This window comes from Anguilla anguilla, chromosome 4 (genome assembly GCF_013347855.1).
Source record: "Anguilla anguilla isolate fAngAng1 chromosome 4, fAngAng1.pri, whole genome shotgun sequence".
NCBI lineage: Eukaryota > Metazoa > Chordata > Actinopteri > Anguilliformes > Anguillidae > Anguilla > Anguilla anguilla.
In genome coordinates, this window is record NC_049204.1 from 5,129,297 (window position 1) to 5,149,296 (window position 20,000).

The following is a 20,000-nucleotide window of genomic DNA, read 5'->3' on the forward strand; positions in this document are numbered from 1 at the left end:
GCGCAGTGCGGTGTGCACAGTCTGTAGAATGCAGACGCTGCACAGTGTCTCCTTATGCAGGGGAAAAAACTTCACTTCACGCCAGCTGAGAATGAACCAAATCATGCCTCAGAGCGAACACAGTCGCTACACGCCGCGGATGGGTTAAATGACTGTTGTCACTAACAGTGATTTATGTTTACATGCTTAATTATGGGTGCTGTTTGAAATGGCTGGGTTGCTTTTTTTATGGTTCCTGTTTTTTTTAATGTGCATTTCTACAGGGCAGTGAGTAATGCTACTAATCAGCGTTTTAGTAGAATTAAGTTCTACTAAAAACACGCCGGCGTGGTGTTTTTTGGCGTCGCCTGTCCCGGTGGCTCGGGATTTGCATGAACGAGTTCGTGTTTGGTCCTGAGCGTGTGGTACGTGCGGCGGCGCGCGGCTGGTTCGAGTGACAGGCCTGCGCTGCAGCCGTTGGGCGGTTGGCGGCGTGCGTGCGACTCGTCCCGCCATCCCGCCGTCCCGCGCGGGCGCATCAAAGGCTTCCCGTTTTTGGGTGCGTGCCGGGTCACGTCTCCGTGGTGACGCACGGTTTTTTTTTTTTTTTTTTTTTTTTTTTTTTTTTTTTTTTTTTTAACGACCGTTTTTTGGCTCGTGGCGGTTTGATTGGGTCACGTCCCAGTTCCACGTTCCAGTTGCGTCCGGGTGACGCTGCTCTCGGTCGCGCTCGTGATCGATGTAATCCGCAGTCCCTCTCCGTCCCACCTGGCTGCCTGGTCGTGGAATATGTGGCATCTCGCCTTTCTAAAAAAAGGGCTCCAGGTTTAGGGGTTCAGTTCCCCCAGTCAGCTTGTACTGGGTGCTTTAGAATACGGCGTTTAATATTTGCATATTTGTCACACTGAATGGTTTCGGGTCTATAGACGTAACCCCCCCCCCCCGGAGGCTGGAGGCCCCTGGGGGGGGGATGTGACTCAATGAATCGCTCTGCGGTGCCATGGGAAAGCCGGTGGTGGGTGGGGGGCTGGCGGTGTGCCTGGGTACGCGGGTTTGAATCCACCTGCCCTGGCAGGACGTGGCTTTGCCGCAGGGGTTTTGGGAAGGTGGCGCGCGGCGTCCCCTCCCCAACCTCAAAGGGAAGGGCGTGGGCACGGAACACGGCGTCTCGGCCCCTGGCGGTACGGCCCGTTCGTTCTTTTTGCCTCCGGGTAAGGGGGGGGGGGGGGGGTCTGTGGGGGGTTAAAATTTGAATGGGGACCTGCGTTCGCTACCTGTCAACCTGCGAAGCCCCCCCCCCCCCCCCCCCCCCACCCCACCCCCAATAAAGATAAGAGGAATGAGCACCTGTCAGAAAAAGCGTGATGGAAGTTTCCGGAAAGGAAAAACAACAAACGCTTCGGTTCCCCGCGCTCTGTGCTGCTCAGTTAGCCAGCGAGCCGCGCCGCGCCTGCGTCATTCCTCACGGGAAGGCATAATAAACAAATTGTTTTGTTGTTGTTGTTTCCGGAAATAAATTTCGGTTGCGCTTAATCTGGCTGGTTTCTTCGCGGAAATTGGTCGTGCTGACGTCCACTGCGGCGCCCAGGGCACCAATCACAATAGACCTGAGCGGGCGTTGATTTATTATTGGACAACAGAGACCTTCAGGCCTGTACAGGCGGGAGGTGTTCAGGTGGTACGGGCTAGCGCACGCTCGTTCAGTCACTGCTGTCAGGAGGCGAGGGGGAACTGTATGATGTCATCGTTACCAAGAGTCACTGGGTTTGTCCACTAGAGGGCGCTGGAAATTTCACCCTTGTGTATGAAGACAACTGACATTGAACAGTTGTAAAATTGTGTCGCAATATGGATGTGAGTGAGAGTGTGTGTTTCGTGGGTGTGTGTCTGCATGCGTGTGCATACCTCCATGTCATGCATTTTATCTGTGTGTGTGTGTGTGTGTGTGTGTGTGCGTGTGTGCGTGCGTGCGTGTGTACACGTCATGCTTTATGCATTTGCGCATCGTGCGTGTGTATGTGCACAAGCATTTTACTCATTCAGGCTCTGCTTGTGTGGGGGTGGCGTGGGGGGGGGTGGGGCTGTCCCTTTGTGATTTATATTTGGCATAATTACAAGCTCTGTACCTTTGGTCGGATGTGTGACGTAGCTCACTTTTTTGGGACGGGTGGCGTCGGATTAACCACCCCCCCCCCCCCAACCAGCGGACCCTGTGGCCCACCAGGACCAGGGCTGGGGGACCCCAGTGGACCCTGCGGCTCTCCGGGACCATGGTTTTGGGAGACCACTGCCTTATGTAATCAGTGTTCGGAATTATAGATCCAGTCCACATTCCACCCGACTGAAGGTTCTCTTGCCCTCACACACAACCTCAGCGGGAGACGTGGGCCTTTACGAGCACTGCCTAAACAGACTGGCTGTGTTTAGAGTTGAGGGGTGGGGGGGGGGGGGGCGTGGGGGGAAATGTTACTCTCCATTTAACGCGTGTCTTGCTAGGTGTTACGGGTACATGGGCTTCTGTACTCACTCCCCTCTCCAGTTACGTTCCGTGCGGAATTTCTGTCCGGGTAATAAACGATGCTTTTCGCGCGAGCTCCTTTTTAAAACGGCCAGCCGCGTGCGTCCAAAGACTGTCGGGTGATTTGCGTTAATTTTATCCATGTAATTATTTTTTATTTTTTCGGACAAACTGCCTTCGTGTTCCACTTCGATGCTGTCCGTTGGTGGAAACGGGGGCGAAAAAGCGGCAGATTTGCGGTGATGTTTTGCAGTAAGAAACGACCGTTGCCACGGTATTGTGCTTGGCCACGCCCCTTAATTTGTTCTCAGCTGTGAGTCAGCTCGGAATGTTGGGGTTTGGACGGTGGGGAGGCGGACCTTTCGTATTAAGGATACTGAGTAGGGGAATAGGGTATCTGATAGGTCTTCGTAATCTGTAGTCCTTGGGGATGGGGATGGAGGAGGGGGGTGGATGGATTACAAGTTATCTGCCCATTCTTTCTGTGCTGAAGGAACAGGTCTTTCAAGATCATTGGTGGGCAAGGAGGGTCGTATGTCTTCCTGGATTTCATGCCAACTTTTGCTCTTAATTATTTATTTCGCCCTAGCATTTACGCCGTTTGGAATTTTATCTGTATTTCTTGATAAGCGCATGAATAACTGCCGAAGACTGTTCTTGTATCCCAGTATGAAAAGTTTTACTGTGGTCCGATCTACAAAGTGAACCAGTGTTGATGTTAATGCTAATTAGCTCCTTTATCACTGGTTTTTGATGGAAACAAAATGCTACATGCACACTGGTCCTCCAGGACCGTAGTTGCCCACCTCTGTTCAAGATGGCTCACAGGGTCGAGAAATGACTCGCCTACCAAAAGATGCCGGCAGGGGTCTACGTCTTCTCCGAGCTTTCTTTTCCCCCCGCTGTATTCTTTTTAGCTCGCTTTTGATTCTTTTTGACTGCGTTCCCGTGTGCGCTGCGTCAAAGGAGCGTTGTACTGATATTTTCTCATTAAGAAATATAATATTGTTATATTAGAAACGTACTATAATAAATGTATGCATGCTTTTCACTTGAGCAAGGTTTTCTCTCCACACTACAAAGTGCCTTCCTTGACATTTGTTTTACTCTTTGAAGAGTAGGTTTTTTTGGAAAGGTTTTTTTTTTTCTTTCCAAAATTCTAAGTCGGTGTTCTAGAACCCTGGGTTCTAGAACTCCATTGCCTTTTATTACTAGTAGTGATTGTTTCATCAGCATTAGAATATTCAGTTAAGAACACTTTGATCACATTTGTGATCCTAAGTGGTTAAAGATGTCAAATTGTTAGAAATGAAAAGCCTTGGAAAAGTGCATCATCACCTTCAGGAACTACTGATAGCTCTTCAGACTGAATTTATAAAGCGCGTGACGTACTTTTTTTTTGACGGCACAAATACGTACCATTATCCTGTATTGTCTTTGTGACGCAAAACACAACATGCGGTCCTCGTTTACTACCCCCTCAGTTGTACATAAGAATAAAGATCCCAGCAAGTGGCCATCTCGGATTTAAAGTGATTTGTCAAAAAAAAATCGGTTGGTGGCGGCTGCGTTTTTTGTGACTTGGAAGGGAATTTAAATTAGGGAAGTGTGTTGAGGGGGTGGTCACTGTACCCCTCGTGTACGTGCTCATTTGGAACTCGTTTGATTTGGTGGGGGATCAACATTTTAAGGTGAGTGGGTCCACATTCTTACCCCCTGCGCGCGCGCGTGGGTGTTTATGTTTATGTTCTGATGCGAGGGTCAGTGTGCTGACACGCGTGGCTTGGTGTGTTTTGGTCCCGCTGTCCTTGTCGAGGGTAACGCAGCGAGAAGCCGTTATATAAAAGCACCACGTGCAGAAGAAGAAATGCACACATTTTTTTATGTTGGCTTTTTCGGGGGGTTGGGGTTGCGGATACTGATTGGTCATCCCATCTGGTCTCTCAGTCCTTCGAAAAGTTTCCCCGTTTTAACAAGACTTACGGGCAGATGCACGCATTCCATTGCGGGTCGGCGGTCGTGTGTGTGCGTAAAATTGTCACCTGAACGTCCGAGAGAGGAATGCATCTTAAACGGAACGTCTTTGTCGGCGCGCGTGGTGGCCAGGATTAAGTTTAAGGCGTGGAGTGCCGTTGACTCTCAGCCCCCAAATTTAATTAGCTCTACCATTCAGGCTTCAACGGTGCGTAGGTGTCGACAGTTCCACGAATTTACACCGTGGAAAGAGGAAAAAGCTTTCGACCTACTTATCCTGTGTGGACTGTCTTCGTCTGTGAAGAATATAGGCAGCCACACAAATCAGAACGAAATTTCACCATCCAAGAAAAGGAGTCAAATATTTGTCTGGACTGGAACACAATAGAAGCTTTTCAACTGCTGTTTTCTTATAGAGAAACTGTCGGATCTGAGCAACGTTTGCGACATTAATCCCAGCCCAGCAGCCCCCCCCCCCCCCCCCCCCCCGTTGTATTTAATTGTATTAATGTCTAGGTTACTACTATTTCATTAACTTTATTTTAAACCTTCTATGTGTGTGGCATTATGACCCAAGTGCATTTTTTTTCTGTGAAGCACTTTCAGACACGCGTAATAAAGTTGTCAAAAGTTGTTACAAAAGCTTGTTGTTGATAACCGAAGCATTTTCATTCCCCTGAGGTTTTTGTGCCGGACATGTGTATGCGTTTGTCACACTGTCGAGCCAGGAACTTCGGCCATAGCCAATGTGTTTAAGATCCTTCTGCGCCCCCAAAATGGGCAATGGTATGGTACCAGTTTGATGCACTGTGCCATTGTAGTAAGGAAAATTGCCGTTTTGTCCATTTAACTCCCTTTACGCGTAGAACACTGCACGGGAGTTGATCTCGAGCTGTAGGCTTTCCCGCGAGCCGAGAGGATGGATTTGTAGCCTGTGCCCTTGGCTCCTGAAACCCCGCGTGATCCCAAATAGTTACAACCGGACTGAATTCTACCCTGAAAAAAAAATATAGCAGGCTAGTTTAGCATAGTTAATTGCTTGGGAATTGGTGGCATCTAAGTGCAAGTCACAACAGTGGTATTGTAACGAGAGCTATAAATTAATTTCCTGTCGCCCGAGATTAAACCGAAAGCCGACGAACGTAAAGGAACGGCTAATTGCTCATTCTGAACAGGCGCAAACATCGACGACACGTCACATATGCTTATCAGACGCGCGGAGTCGTCATTGTCTATACTAGTTTGATATCTTGGAAATTTCCAAACCCGATTACATAAAAACCATACAGTCATGCTTTGAGTATCCCAAACGAGGGCGTGCGTGGCGCCTTAACTCCTCCCCCCGCCTATTTTGTTAGTACACGTGACGGGCTTTAAAACAGCATCTCGAGTTTCAGTTTGCTAAAGCTCACAGCTTCTGTGTTCCTCTGCGAAGCTCGGTCTCTTCTTCTCCGCGCTTTGGAAACTACAACTTTGTGGGCAGAATGAGGTGCAAAATGAGTTACAGACTTCCCTGTTCGCCGGGCAGCTCACCTGGCAGCTCACCCACGTATTCAGGGACTCTGGTATCGTACAGAGGACGATGCAGGTAAATCTCAACCATACGTATAGTCTTTTTTTTTTTTTTTTTTTTAACATAGACGATGTTCCAAAAAAGTGACCGAAAAAAAGAACAGATAATGTATACATCGCCTATGGTGTTTGAAAAGGATGAACGTGTTTTTATGCGTTGTGTTACGATCGGGGTTTGTATTTATTTATGATGAAGATATGACGCCTTTTTGTCAATGAAGAGTCAAGAGTAGGGTACCGCAGCCAGGACACAACTTCGCACGGTTATTCCATCACGTGGAGACCAACTTGCTTTCTCTCCTCTCCGGGTTTTCGGTGTGTTTTTTTTTAATCACTTAACATGTTTTGAGTTTTCGCTGAATACCGTGCCGACCAGCACTTGAGATATTTTGAGGCGGTCGCGGTCCCCGATGCCAGTGCCAGGGCACACACACCAGTGCACGTACACTGGGGTATGTGCCCATGCACACTGATTTCACGTAGCCTGTACAATTGGAGGAAAAAATTGGCACCATTTAATGCAAATAGTTGCGCGGTAACTTTGTAGTTACACATTGTGTATATTGAAGTAAACTGGATGTATTTGCTGAAGAAGACCGGAGATGTAATGAACTACAGATTATGACATTGTTTTTGGATTAGCTTTGAATGTTGTCCATATTGGAAAGCAGTTGCTGTAATGCACTTCTAATCGCTTTGAATGTGGGCCATACTGGAAAGCAATTAAAACGACTGGTTACGTTAGATGTCTCCGTATCCAATTTAAGTTCTTTATTACAACACCATGCCAGCTCATGTGTATGGACGCACGTATTCGCCTATCTCCTCCGGGTTTTCCTTCTTCTCCTCTTTACATTTTTGTTCCATTCATTAGTTTGATAGAATCGCACTGGCTTGTGGATGTGGTAAGCGGCTGTGTACCTAGAAAGACGCGAAGCCGGATACTTCGCCACTGAGAGATGAGTCAGTCTTTTTTCCCCCCCAGCGCCGCCTAACGGCTTTCTGAAGGGAAGTCTCTTTGTTCAGTTGAAGCTCACATCGATACTGTGGTGCAGGGGAAACTGAATGAAAGCAACGGGGTCTGAAAAGTAAACGATTTTTTTTTACATTTTTAAAAACCAAAACAGCCCGACTTCGGTTCTCATTTAGAAGAGACAGAGGACTAACCGGAGTGAGTAAACTTGTCTGATTATCTCATTCAGATTATGCGGTAGAGAAACGGGTTCTAAAAACGTCTATGCGGAATGCTAGCCTATTTTATCTCACGTCTTAAAGACAACGGAACGTTCGGACAGCACTGTGCTATGAGTACAAGGCGGCATGTTTTCAAGATGATATGATTTAGCCGATCATAAAATTGTATACCTATTGAGAAATTTGCGTGCGAAAATAAAATCTTGTTTTTGGTTCCGTTCCGTACATTTTATAAGCTTGAAGGTATTTTATGCGTACTGACAACATAATCTTTTTCTGGGTGTGTGGACGGTCGCAACGGAAAAAAACACTTGTATTTGTCTGACGTCCACCCGTATGGTATACGCGTTCTTGTTTGCGGGATGCTTCGGTGAAATCGGCTTCAGTGTTTATATTAGACTTATCGTTGACGACCTGGTTGGCGACACGCCTAGGCGTCTGGAATTATATCAGGGCGATGTGTGCGTCGTGTTTCTTCCCTATACAAATAAAGAATACAAAACAAACAAAAACACAATAAAATACGTTTTTCCGACGTTGCCACACTGCCTGGGTGTGTTCGGCGGCGGAAAACGATCCGGTGGAGGGGGACGGTGCATTGATCACATGCGGGGGACCCTGCTCTGCACGGCCGCAGACTTTTGTAACGGGGGCTTATGGGAGTTCTCTGAAATGCGGTGCGCGGTGCCTTATCAACAATGGAGTTCGGAACGGACAGAGCTGCGTTTCGCCTGTTCTCTCAGCGCAACGGCTCGTGCACTTGCCGCCACTGCCGGTTTACCAAAAAAAACAAACAAAAAAAAAAAAACATAAGAACTACGTGTTTATCCATTCAAAAAACTTTGAAGTAAAAATGCAAACGTTAAATTGGTATTTTAATTTTAGAGAGGGATGATTTAAAGTCATTTCTATTATTACCCTTCAGATATTTATTTCTTTACCTCAAAATTGACCATAACCTGCTGTTGCATATTCAAGTTAGCTCGAGTGATACGCAACTGTGAACGTGGAGCTGTTATAATCTATTTTGACCATATAGATTCCAGCACTGGGCGTCGCATACATCGTAAGACGCTGTAGATAAGAACATCTGGTCAAGGAACGTTATGTAACCCAACATGTCAAGGTACTAGTAAGGATTCATGCGTTTGTTTATTTTTATTTTTTTTGCAGCTCCCCTGGTGCTGGAGTTGACCCAGATTAGCATTGGAATTTGGGGCCTCTAGTTCATTTCCCCGATAGCTTCATCCCAGTATGTAAGAGCCACAGTTTTCAGGATCAGGTTAAAAGTGGCTGCAAACGTGGATTTTTAGTGTAGTAATTGTCCTGTCTCGTGGCCTTTGAGAACAAGGGGTTTGTGGGTAGCGCTCTACACAGGGAAATAAACGGCTGCACGACAAATGTTTTGTAGAATCGTTTTTATTAACAATTTTTAACGATTAAAGACACGCATGTTTGGGGTTGTGAGGAAACTGCGTGCGGTTGGGCTGGTTGGGGGGGGGGGGGGGGAGGTCAGGAGGAAGACGGGATTTTTTGGGAAGGCGGTAGGAAAAGAGGAGTCCAGCCCGGGCCAGTGTAGATGAGAGGTACACCAGGGTGCGCCGCTTCAGGAACCTTCCATAAGGCTGGCTGTGAGAATCGGAATCAGGCTCGCCGTCTTGCACCCGAGGGCGTTTAACATCAGGAAAGCTGAGGCAGTCCTGCTCCCCCAGGGAAGCGGTGCTAATGACGATGATGATGATGATGATGATGATGGTGGTGGCAGCGGTGAAAGACCATTTGTCCCCCCCTATTCTCAATTTTGCCCAGAGCAAATCTGATACCACGTTATGGCATGCTGAGATGCGGTGACTAACCAAAAGGTGGAGGCAGCTGGTGTGTTTACTGGCGGGGGGTTGTGGGGGGTGACGGGGGGTAGGAATTTGTTTGGAGTGGTGGTGTTGTGCTGAAGTCGGATCCCTGTGCCTTCTTGCAATTCTTTTTTAACCCTTTGAGGTGTTCTAGAACTCCACTGGTTTCAGTCGCCAGCGGTGATTGTGACATCAGCAGCGTTAGAATGTGCAGTTTAGAACATTCCAATCGCATGTTGGTGCTCTTGCAGCTTTAAAGGGTTAACGCTTCTCTGTTTGTGTTTCTCCCTCTGCAGTGCATCTGGAGCGAGTGTTGTAGCCATCGATAACAAAATTGAACAGGCAATGGTAAGTGACCCTCCTCCAGCCACTCTTGCGACCGTCTCTGTGAGTGTTTTTTGGTTGGTTTTTGAAAGCCCCCCGCCCCCCGGCCCTTGTCCACCGTTGGTGAGACAACCCGGCTGGCAGATTCACCGGCTGTTTTATGCAAACATCGGGGGAAAAAAAAAAAAAAAAGACCCCACCTTTACAGACTTATCCCCCAATGTTTCTCCACTCTCAAAACAGATGTGCCTCCATGTCTTGTAAAGGACATCACATCTTGTGTTACTTTCAACACTGTCTGTGTTTAAAAAGTCTCCCTTTGTAACACACACACACACACACACACACACACACACAATTGTATATATTTGTAACAGAAAGGTAGTAACTTTGACGCAAAATGTGTTGAAAGTAGTGGCGCAAAAGGTGTGTTGGACATTAATACATTATTTTTGAGAGTTTATTAAAAAAAAAAAAAAAAAAGATAAATAAAACCCTCACCTCCCTTCCGGGCACCGTGATGACAGCTGTTATGCGGTCTCTCGCTCTCCCGAAATGCACTTTTGCGAGTCGATTTCGGCTGAAAGCGTCTGTTACCGACCGCGTGTCAAAATGTCCGCCAGATTATCGGGCTCCCCTCGACCCCTCTGCATGAAGCCGCTCGAGGGCCTGACGGAAAAACCCATTTTTTGGCCGTTTGTCAGTCGTATTATAACGCACATAAAAATGTGTTTTGAGTGTGTTTATGGATTTGGTATTTTTCTTTCCATCAGTGAGAAATATTTTTTCAGTTTGTTGTCCCGTAGAGATTATGGTGCGCTGACATGACTCGGACACGTGTTTGAAAAATACTTTGAGCTCGTTTTTGAACACATTCCAGCCGATAATTGGTGGGGAATTTTTTTTTCATTAAAATTGTAAGCGATCTGTCAGAATTTCGCAGTTAAAGTGTGAAAGCAAAAAACTGTCAAAGTCTGTGAACTGAATTGGCGCGTAATTATGCAGGGGATTGTATCGGTGCATTATGAAGGGGTAAATAATTTCAAAATAAGAGTTTGGATCAGGTCTGGCATAGATTGTATAGTACACAGTGCATGTGCTGTCTGTTTTTTGGATGTGTGAAGTGTGGGTTACCTAGGTTTCTGCTAACCTCTTTGCCCGGTTTGTGTCTTGGGCCCCCCCCCCCCCCCCCCCCCCCCCCCCCCCACAGGATCTGGTGAAGAGCCACCTGATGTATGCGGTGCGGGAGGAGGTGGAGGTGCTGAAGGAGCAGATCAAAGAGCTGTACGAAAGGAACTCTGTGCTGGAGCGGGAGAACGCCGTTCTCAAATCCCTGGCCAATAGTGAACAGCTGTCCCAGCTCTCCACCCAGCTGGCCAATCCCGGCAGCACGTCCCCCCAGCAGCAGCAGCAGCAGCAGCAGCAGCCGCAGCCGCAGCAACCGCCGGCCGCTGGCTCCGCCCCCCCCGCCCCCCAGGAGGGCGGCCAGCCCCTCCCCCTGTCCCTCCCCCACCAGCCCAATGTCTCGTCGGCGTGAGCAACGCTCTCTCCTCTGTAAGAGATGGACAAGATAAAAATACCACACACACACGCGCGCGCGCAAAAAAAATAAATAAAAAAAGCTTAAAGACCTGCTTATGATACCAGTTTTAAAAGATAATAAATAATAAGTAATGGTAAATTACAGAAAAAAGAAAAAACTAAATCAAATCAAGTCAATGTTGTTCGCCTTGGCCTGCAAGAAACATGGAGGGCCATGCTCTAGTGTGTGTGTGTGTGTGTGTGTGTGTGTGCGGTTTGGGGCCTTCCCAGTGTTAGACAATCATCGGAGAGCTTTTTCTTTTGGCATGGTATCTAATGGGGCGGGGGGGGCGGGGCGGGGCTTGGCAGAGCCAGTCACCTTGAGGGGCGGGGCCAGCTGCATCCGGTGGTGCCGACAGACCGGAGTTCCTGCTCATGGATGGGAGGCCCAGCCAGCCAATCGCAATCCGATCTCACCCCCCCCTCGACGATACGTCTGGCGGCAGACGGGGGCGGAAGGTGTGGAGAGAAATTGGAACCTCCGTAAAAAGGAGGGGTAGTGCGAACTATTGAATGGATGAGGGTGTGGTGCAGGGGATTGTGGGTAAGGTGGGTGGAGGGAATGGAATTGACACGTCTTCAAAGAACCATACCATCCTTTCGACATGAATCAAATCCACACACACGTCATGTTAAAAAAAAAAGTTTTACTGTTTTCATTTTATTTATTACAGGGCTGCTATTTTCCATAATGTAAATGAACAATGCCACAGAATATACGCTCTATTGAAATAAAAAAATAAATAAAACTTTCTTTGGGTTTTCGGAAAGTTTCAAATGTACAATAATTGGACATTGGTTGGGCGATGAATCGCGTAAACTAGTTAAATATGTATGGCAATAATAAAGTAAGTCCTGGCATAGGTCTAACACTAATGGCCATTTAACTTTGGGATTGTTTATTTACAGTAGTTAAGATCCAGTTTGAATGTACATTTTGTATAGAGTGTAAAGTATTAAGAGCATAGCAAGTTTGTACAGGTAAACACCAGTTCTTGTGATATGAAATCGAAAATGAATCTTTGGTGGGATATTTTGATGAAGAAATACTATTCCTTTCTGTTTCTAGTTTCTTTATCTTAGAGTGAAAAAGTAATTGCCATACTCCCCTCTATCATTTTAAAATATAAAACAAATATTTGTGCATATTTTTCAGGGGTGGGGAAAGAAAAAAAAAAAAGCTGTGAATTTGTTCAACCTACTTTGTAACCAAAGAAGCAAAGCTGTGTAATTCAATTTTTTTATTTTGTAATGCACACTATATATATATTTTTAGTTTTCTTTTTCTTACTTTCTCCTTCACCACAAAGAATCCTTTTTTTTTTTGTTGTTGTTGTCGTCGTTTTGTTTGTTTCTCTTTCGCATGTTCTGCATGATCGATAATCTTCGAACCACTTTCTTACCTCATGGTTTTTTTTGTCCAGCACTCTTCTTGTAAATCAAGTATAGTCTGTGAACAATGTCGGTAGAAATTACGGATCCGAGCGCTGGAGCCGGTGAATGAGAGAGCCGTCAGCGGGGGGGCAGGGGGGGGCGGGCGGGCGGGTTTGGGGGGGGGGGGGGGGGGGGAAACCCTAGTGTTACGCACACTGGGCAATGAAGTGAGCCATCTTTTGTTCATTGTAAATGGTGTTTTGAATTTCATATGCAGAAAAAAAAAGTTTTGTTACATTGCAAAAAGATTTTAATGTATTTAATAAATGCGACGTTCAGATTCAAAGTGTAGTGTACACTGAGTATTTAAATGAAAGAAAAAAGAGGAAAAAAACGACAAACCGAAAACACAATTGTACATTTCATTATAAAATAAAAAAAAATAAAAAAAAATACCATTTTGAAACCCGGTGATTTTCTGCACGGGGGAAAAAGTATGGTATGTTCTCTCTGTTCGGTGTCCAGTCGCATGGCTATTGGTTTCGGTCTCCGCGACGATGGTCTCGTTGTACAATCACGAATCCGTTCGACAAGCCCGCGAGAGGGCAAATGTGACTTTTTTTTTTTTTTTTTTTTTTTTTTTTTTGCGACTGGTCATGGGGGTTTCTGTTTTCAACTCTGAAGGAAGTGTAGTGTACGAGCAAAGTGTACACTGTACTGTACATGGTGGTCTGGATCACTGAGCCGATGGTGGGGAACTGAGCATACCCATTGTAATGTGCTGTTCTGCCAATTTTAATTCTCCATCAAAAAATAAATGACTGTTTTATTAAGAGGTTTATCATCAAAGCTTTTGGAGTGAAGTGTGAACTGGGAATACTTTTTTTAAAATAAACGATTGAGAAACTGAAAAACTTACTCATACTATTTTGATTGAAACGATTCCTGCATCCTTGATTTTGCTGACTTGTGAATGGCGTTTGGGGGGGTGCACTCACACACAGTATTGCGCATTAACGCGAACTCTTGACATTCCTGAGATGGAACAACTTAACACGCTTAATCTGAAACTTTGTTTGACAGAAGAACATCTCTTTCTGAGACTGTAGAACTACGATGGGTGTGACAAATTTAAGGGTGGGGGGGGGGGATGTGGCGGTTGTTTGGGGGAGCCATGGTGAACACTAAAAACCCTGGCAGGAATTTTGAGGCGACAGAAAAATGTGTTTTGTGGCGTGTAAGTATCGTCATCGTTTTGTAATTGCTGGGGTCTTTGCCAGGTTCAAAGCCCTCACAACCAGAAGTCTCTCAAAGCTGTATTTGAGCCCTTGACCTTTGACCTGCCACCCGTATGTCCGTTTGCTTCGGAACAAGGGGAGGGAAGAGGGTTTAAGAATAAAATCTCAATTTGAAAAAATCTCAGTCTTCACCATGCTTTTACTAAGCCTGAAGAGAAATGAGTGAATTTTTTTTTGCAATTTGAGAGGATAAATTTGTAGAATGTGGGAATTCTGCACAGAAATTTAAATTATTTATAATAGTTAGGACATTAAAATGGGCAGTAATGTCCATTTACAATAATTTTTAGTAGAGGGAAATTTGAGGTTTGAACACTTTATCCATCCATCCATTATCTTACTCGCTTCTTCCTGACCAAGGTTGTGGGGGGGAGGGGGGGGGGGTGATGATGAAGCCTATCCCAGAATGCATTGTAAGCGGCACGCTGGACAGGTCACCAATCCATCGCAGGGCGCACACACCTTTCATTCACACACTTGTACACTACGTGACCAAAAGTACCTGGACACCCCTTGGTCTGGGGCTGTTGTTCATGGTTTGAGTTAGGGCCCTTAGCTCCAGTGAAGGCAAATCTTGCTACAGCATACAAGGCCCTTTCCTGTTTCAGCATGACAATGCCCCTGGGCACACAGCGAGGTCCATATAGAAATGGTTTTATTGAGACTGCCATGGATGAACTTTACTGGCCTGAACAGAGCCCTGACCTCAACCCCAACACCTTTGGGATCAATTGGAAAGCCAACTGCGAGCCAGGTCTAGTCGGCCAATCAGTGCCTGACCTCACTAATGCTCTTCTGGCTGAATGGAAGCAAATCTCTTCGGCAACGCTCCAACATCTAACATACACAGCCTTCCCAGAAGAATGGAGGTTGTTTTAGCAGCAAAGAATGGACCAACTCCACATTAATGCCGATAATTATGGATGAGATGTTGGATGTCAAGTGTCCACATACTTTTGGCCATGTAGTGTACCTACACACAATTTAGACTCTCCAATTAGCCTGAGTGTATCTTTGGACTCTCACATGGACATCCACACAGGTGAGATTTTACCTGGTACTTTCTTGCTGTGAAGCAACTGCACCACTTTGCACCACTTATGAAAAAAAAAAACAAAGCAACATGAACACAAGATAAAGGAAAACAACAAATACAGAACATAGAAAAATATAAAAGACCATTAACATTAAAGTTTAATTTAGAAATGTAGGCTAATGTGATATAATTACGTTCTGAATAAAGTAAATCTACCATAAATACTTCCACAATGGTTTCTTTGTTTGAAGTGATTTGTTGATCTGTGTTTGTACAACTTAATCACGCTGGTGAGTTTGGTCATGTAACATATTTGCTGCACCCACCTTTTGACTGAGACTGTATTATCAGAAACATAAAGGTGAATCACAAGCTTTCACCAGCCTCCAGCACATACCTGTGAGCTCAAGAACCCAGAACACTTAGGTGTGTGTATGTGTGTGAGTAAGTGTGTGGGTGTGTGTGTGTGTGACTGTGTGTGTAAGTGTGTGTGTGTGTTTGTGTGCATGCATATGTGTGTGTGAGTATGAGTGAGTGTGTGTGTGTGTATCAAAATCTCTAATGCCAGACCTTCCCCTGTACTTTGGAAACATATATCCATATGTCTTTACAAAGTAAGTTCTGATGAAACTATTATCTCATACGACTATTCGTGGATAGGTTTTGCACCATATATACCTACATTGCTGCCAGTGACCTACATATTTGTGTTAACTTATTTGTCACCTATTCCCCTACAAGTTCAAGTTCACTTTTGCAAAACGCTCATTTAAAAGGTTTCATTCATGATTAGAAAAGACGGCTTTACGGAGCTCTAACGCGTAATAAGTTTACGATAAATTTCTTGATCAACTAATGGGAACTAACGAAAATACCCTGAAGCAAGACGAGACGTGACAATCTGTAGCGAGTCATCATTGCCGAGAACAGATACTTAATGACGCGTTTCTGTTCCCCACGTTTTCAGGTTTGCCTCGATGTCACCATCTAGTGGACAGTACTAGAAAAAGCTGAAATGCGGACAGATTTTCATATGTGTATCAAATTATAGTGAATAATACCATAATTTGCAGTGGTACTGCGGTGGAAAATGCAGTTCAGGTCATCAAAATACGCAGATAATGTAGCAGTAATCATCAAATATCCATAGCTCATCATTATTAAATATATATAATGCAATTCATACAAAACAAAAAGTATAGAATGTTAATGTAAAACAAATTATTCAGCATTAAACAATAGAATATTCAGCTCTAGGCATTCTAACAATTTAAACTTATTAATAGTTCACTGGGAGTCACCTAAATAATTATTCATGCATTGCTAAGCCAGAGGTGTGTTTTGAGCCTTTGTTACAGGCATTACGAAAATATGATTGCAATACATTGTGTTATCTGGAAGTCATCGATCAATCCCAGCGAATAAAAACGAGGGCAATTGCAGTTCCAGGAAATTTCTTTATGACCAAATGTTATCTGCCAGTGTTGAAATAACACAGAACATTTTACGGAGTATGAAATGCATGCTCACACACTATTTCGTTATTAGGCTACATTTAAAATTTACTTAAACTAAGATGATATACGCACACAAAAAACAAAAAACTCGGAAAATGTACTGTCCATTTAAACACCTGCACTGCCGCTCAGAGTGCGTGGTCTAAGCGCAATGACAAAAACTTGCACAAGACGGAGCCCCACACCAAGGCAACTCGCCGAATATGTTCCGTTTGAATTTTTAAAATAAAGGTAAAATATAAAACTTGAAAGTAACGGGTCAATTGCAGTTAAGACACTGCTGTTGCGGCTTGTCAGCCTTTTGACAGCATACTTACGATGTTATAATAATTAAAAAAAAAAAAAAACCATAGACGGTATAATAGGCTCTGACAACGTTTCAGGCAAATTTTCATTCCATTATGACACTTGAAAAGTTGTCAGTGCCACTGAATTTAATTTTATGTATACATTGTTTTCCTTAATTACAATTATGTGCACAATACATTAAAGATACAACTATTTTAAGCTGAGACATTAATTGGTTTTTCACCTTTTTTCACCCACCTCCCACCGGATCTCAGGGTCCACCCACCTCCCAAATCCCCTGGGAATTAGTCTTGGTTTAGCGACATATTTATAATGATAAACAAAATCCATAGCAATTGATTAAGCTACGATTGAAGAGGAAATGGTTCTTTCATTTCGTTGCTATTGCGCTAGGTTTCACTTTCTATCTTCTCAACGATGAAGAAAACGAAACTCTCCGAGTTTCCGTTCACATTTTCTGGTGTCACAGCGTCACACTGGCTACATTCATATTGGGAGGACAGGACACAAGAAAGAAACAGAACGCTTTTGTCGGAGCTGCAGCTCTGACCAATAATGGGAAGTAAACAAAGTTCTGAGAACCAAATGCCAGCATAATCTGCTGGGGAGAAACCACTTTTAAGGAATTGGGGTTGGGCAGTCAGGATGATACTTCAGGGACTACAGAAAACCATCCTCTGACCGTTGCACAAAAAGGCAAGATAACTGCCGTATCTGTTTGTTATGTCGAATGGTGATGTGTAGATTTCAGTTTATTTATTTATTTATTTATTTATTTATTTATGTTTGTGATCATTCAGGATTTGACGGTGGAATTGGGACCATTTTGGCTGGAGGAAACATGTCGTTCTGCTCTCTTGAGACGCTGCCTTGTGCCAGCAAGATGATCGTGACTGTGGATGAGAAATTAATTGATGAATGGATCTCAGAGTGTGATGCAAAAACATGGGAATCTCGAAAAAGGTATGCACTGAAAGTTGTGCCATGTTGTGTGTGATAACAGCAAAGCTACTGTACAGTCAGGGGGAAATATAGAAGAGAAGAGCTTAGATACGCCAGCCATCTCATTGTTCCTGTATTATAAGTCTGTTTTTTTCACGTTTATCTTTTTCAGGGAGATAATACAGACTTTTTCATCTGCATCAACTCTCAATGGTAGTTTTCTTAATCACAGGTAACCCCCCCCCCCCCCCCCCCCCCCATTTGTTCAGGGTGTGTCTTAGGCAAATTTTCATTCCATTATGAATCTTACTACTACATATATCAATATCTACAAAAAATGCTAACTGTGTTTTACTTTGGAAAAAGAGATAGAATAATTCATTTTGTAATTTTGTAGCTAATCCAGTGTGTTTCATCTTTTTAGTGGTGACCAGCATTACCAAACCACAGTGGAGAATTCAGGTCTGGACTTGTCTCTAGCACGTCTTGCCTTTGAGAAGCTGGCAAAGAACCAAACTGTGTTGAAACAGGTTTTCATTTTTTTTTTTCAAAATAAATCAATTGGTTAATTTTATGAATTAATCTCAAACTTAATTTACAATTAAGATTTACAGTTTATTGCAGTTATTGTTCTTATTGTTGTTTCAGGTGGGATCGGTGGTGCGGGACACGCTGCTTCGCTCCCTGAGCGATGCACCGCCTGGCGTGGAAGACCTGCGAGTCTATTTGATCCTGCCTGAACTTCTGAGGGTCCTGCCCATGGACAGGGACCTCTGTGCAAATTTCGCTGGAGCAGTTGGCAAACTGCAGCCGGACTGCCTGAAGACCCTAGGTCATTATTTTCTGCCCTGTATTATGCAACCAATGCTTCGGTCAAATCCTGCCGGGTGTTTTCTGTATAACCGCAGTTAATAGGCTAATTAAAATATAAGAGTTAAAAAGAAAAAGGAAGATCCGTTGCAGCAAATGTAACAAATCAGATTTTTTTTCTCCTTAATTTGTTGGGCACTCTTGATGTGAAGACAGCAATGTAATTGTTACATATTTGTTTATATCAAAGTACTACACTTTCCTACAGACATAAGAATTACCATAACATTCTTGAATAATTTGCTCCTTACAAATGATAAAAATACTAGATGTTCTAATATCCTTTCAGTTTTCAGAGCCTCCCTTGAAGACAAGATGCAGGGACATTTAAGTGAATGGGTTCATCTGCATATTTTTGCTTCTCTAATGATTTTAATTGATTTGATTGTAAACATTTCTTATTTTATTAGAGGGTTTATGGTCAAAACTTCCAAAATCCTTCTTCAAGTCCCTGGTGAAGGTGATTCGCTCGGCGTGCACATGGTTCCTTCACAAGATGTGGACAGAGCAGAAAGATTTCAGGATCTCCGTTGAAAAGACAGCAAACGTTCTTCAGAAGCTGTATGAGGTTGAGTATCCTATGATTTCAGACGGTTGTTTTGATTAAAGAGTGGAGTTCTGTGAAGCCAGACCCAGGGTTCTGGTACAACAAGCTACAATCTAATTTGAAACAAAGGTAGTAAAATATCGTAGCTGTATTTTTAGAGAAATAAATCATACGTGTGCTGTGTGCTTGCTCAAAGCAGTTGAAGAACACCACCGTTTTGTTTGCAGGTGAACTACAACTCTAGATGGAAGATAGAGGACAGAAACTTCTACATCAACGAGATGAAGATCTTCATTACATCTGTGAGTTGGAATTGTGATTTTTTTTTAATGAAAGATTACATATTTCACATAATGTAAACATTGATTTTCTTGTTCTTGTTTTTCAATGTGTTCATAGTTTCCAGGAGAGCTGCCACCGGATGCATACATCATTGACTGCATGTTACAATTCTTGGTAATTGTTCATTTTCTTTAATGCAATATTACTTTAGCTCAAAATCTGGTGAGAGAGGTAAATTACCTGTTTTATGTTTTTTTATGTTTTAGTTCAATAGGTTGGTCTTGTACCCAGGCATCTTTGACATGGAGACAAAATGTATGGTCTTCTTGAGAGATGTATGCAAGCATTTTGTGAGTATGAAACTTTCTGCATTAGTGTTTTTATACTTATTGCCTGAGACTTGCTTTGTTGGGAATTGCATAAATCAGCTGTCAGCATTTAAAACCTGAAAAATATTAAAAAATATATTTTTTAATTAATAACAGTAAATAAATTATTAATAATTTTTTCTTGTGTGTCTACTCATTGTTTGCAGCTGAATGCCAGTTTGGGTAATTCACTGCACAATCATCTGTGTGTGAACAGAAAGTCCCTTCTGACTGATACCTTCCAACAACTGCGAAACAATGACCGTGACTTCCTCTGGCCTTTACAGGTTATTGATTTACCACTTAAATCACAACTATAGTGTTCATGCATTAAAAATATCGCTGCATAAGGATTTCTCTTTTAACCACCTGTTTACAGATACTTGGATGTGACATCACTGGACTATGACAGAGTGACACTTTTCTTTTCCAGGTAAAATTTGAAAACGAGGATGGTATTGATGA

General features: G+C 43.8%; 2 protein-coding genes across 3 annotated transcripts in view; both read left to right on the forward strand.

Moving 5' to 3' along the window:
• Positions 1–11,830, forward strand: part of LOC118226084 (TSC22 domain family protein 2-like) — a 38,377-nt gene extending 26,547 nt beyond the window's left edge. For both annotated transcript variants that reach the window (XM_035415366.1, XM_035415367.1), the window contains 2 exons: positions 9,384–9,435; positions 10,622–11,830. In XM_035415366.1, coding sequence (XP_035271257.1) covers positions 9,384–9,435; positions 10,622–10,948 — 379 coding nt within the window. In that variant the 3' untranslated portion in view covers positions 10,949–11,830. The remainder of the gene's footprint in view (positions 1–9,383; positions 9,436–10,621) is intronic.
• Positions 11,831–16,969: 5,139 nt separating this feature from the next.
• The window catches only part of LOC118224704 (probable E3 ubiquitin-protein ligase HERC4), a 6,811-nt gene continuing 3,780 nt past the window's right edge, over positions 16,970–20,000 (forward strand). Inside the window, exons 1-11 of the mRNA XM_035412334.1 lie at positions 16,970–17,222; positions 17,327–17,489; positions 17,641–17,700; positions 17,893–17,998; positions 18,117–18,300; positions 18,749–18,906; positions 19,113–19,187; positions 19,285–19,341; positions 19,434–19,517; positions 19,703–19,822; positions 19,969–20,000. The exon at positions 19,969–20,000 is cut by the window's right edge and continues 112 nt beyond it. Of these exons, the coding sequence (XP_035268225.1) occupies positions 17,368–17,489; positions 17,641–17,700; positions 17,893–17,998; positions 18,117–18,300; positions 18,749–18,906; positions 19,113–19,187; positions 19,285–19,341; positions 19,434–19,517; positions 19,703–19,822; positions 19,969–20,000 (998 nt within the window). The 5' untranslated portion in view covers positions 16,970–17,222; positions 17,327–17,367. The remainder of the gene's footprint in view (positions 17,223–17,326; positions 17,490–17,640; positions 17,701–17,892; positions 17,999–18,116; positions 18,301–18,748; positions 18,907–19,112; positions 19,188–19,284; positions 19,342–19,433; positions 19,518–19,702; positions 19,823–19,968) is intronic.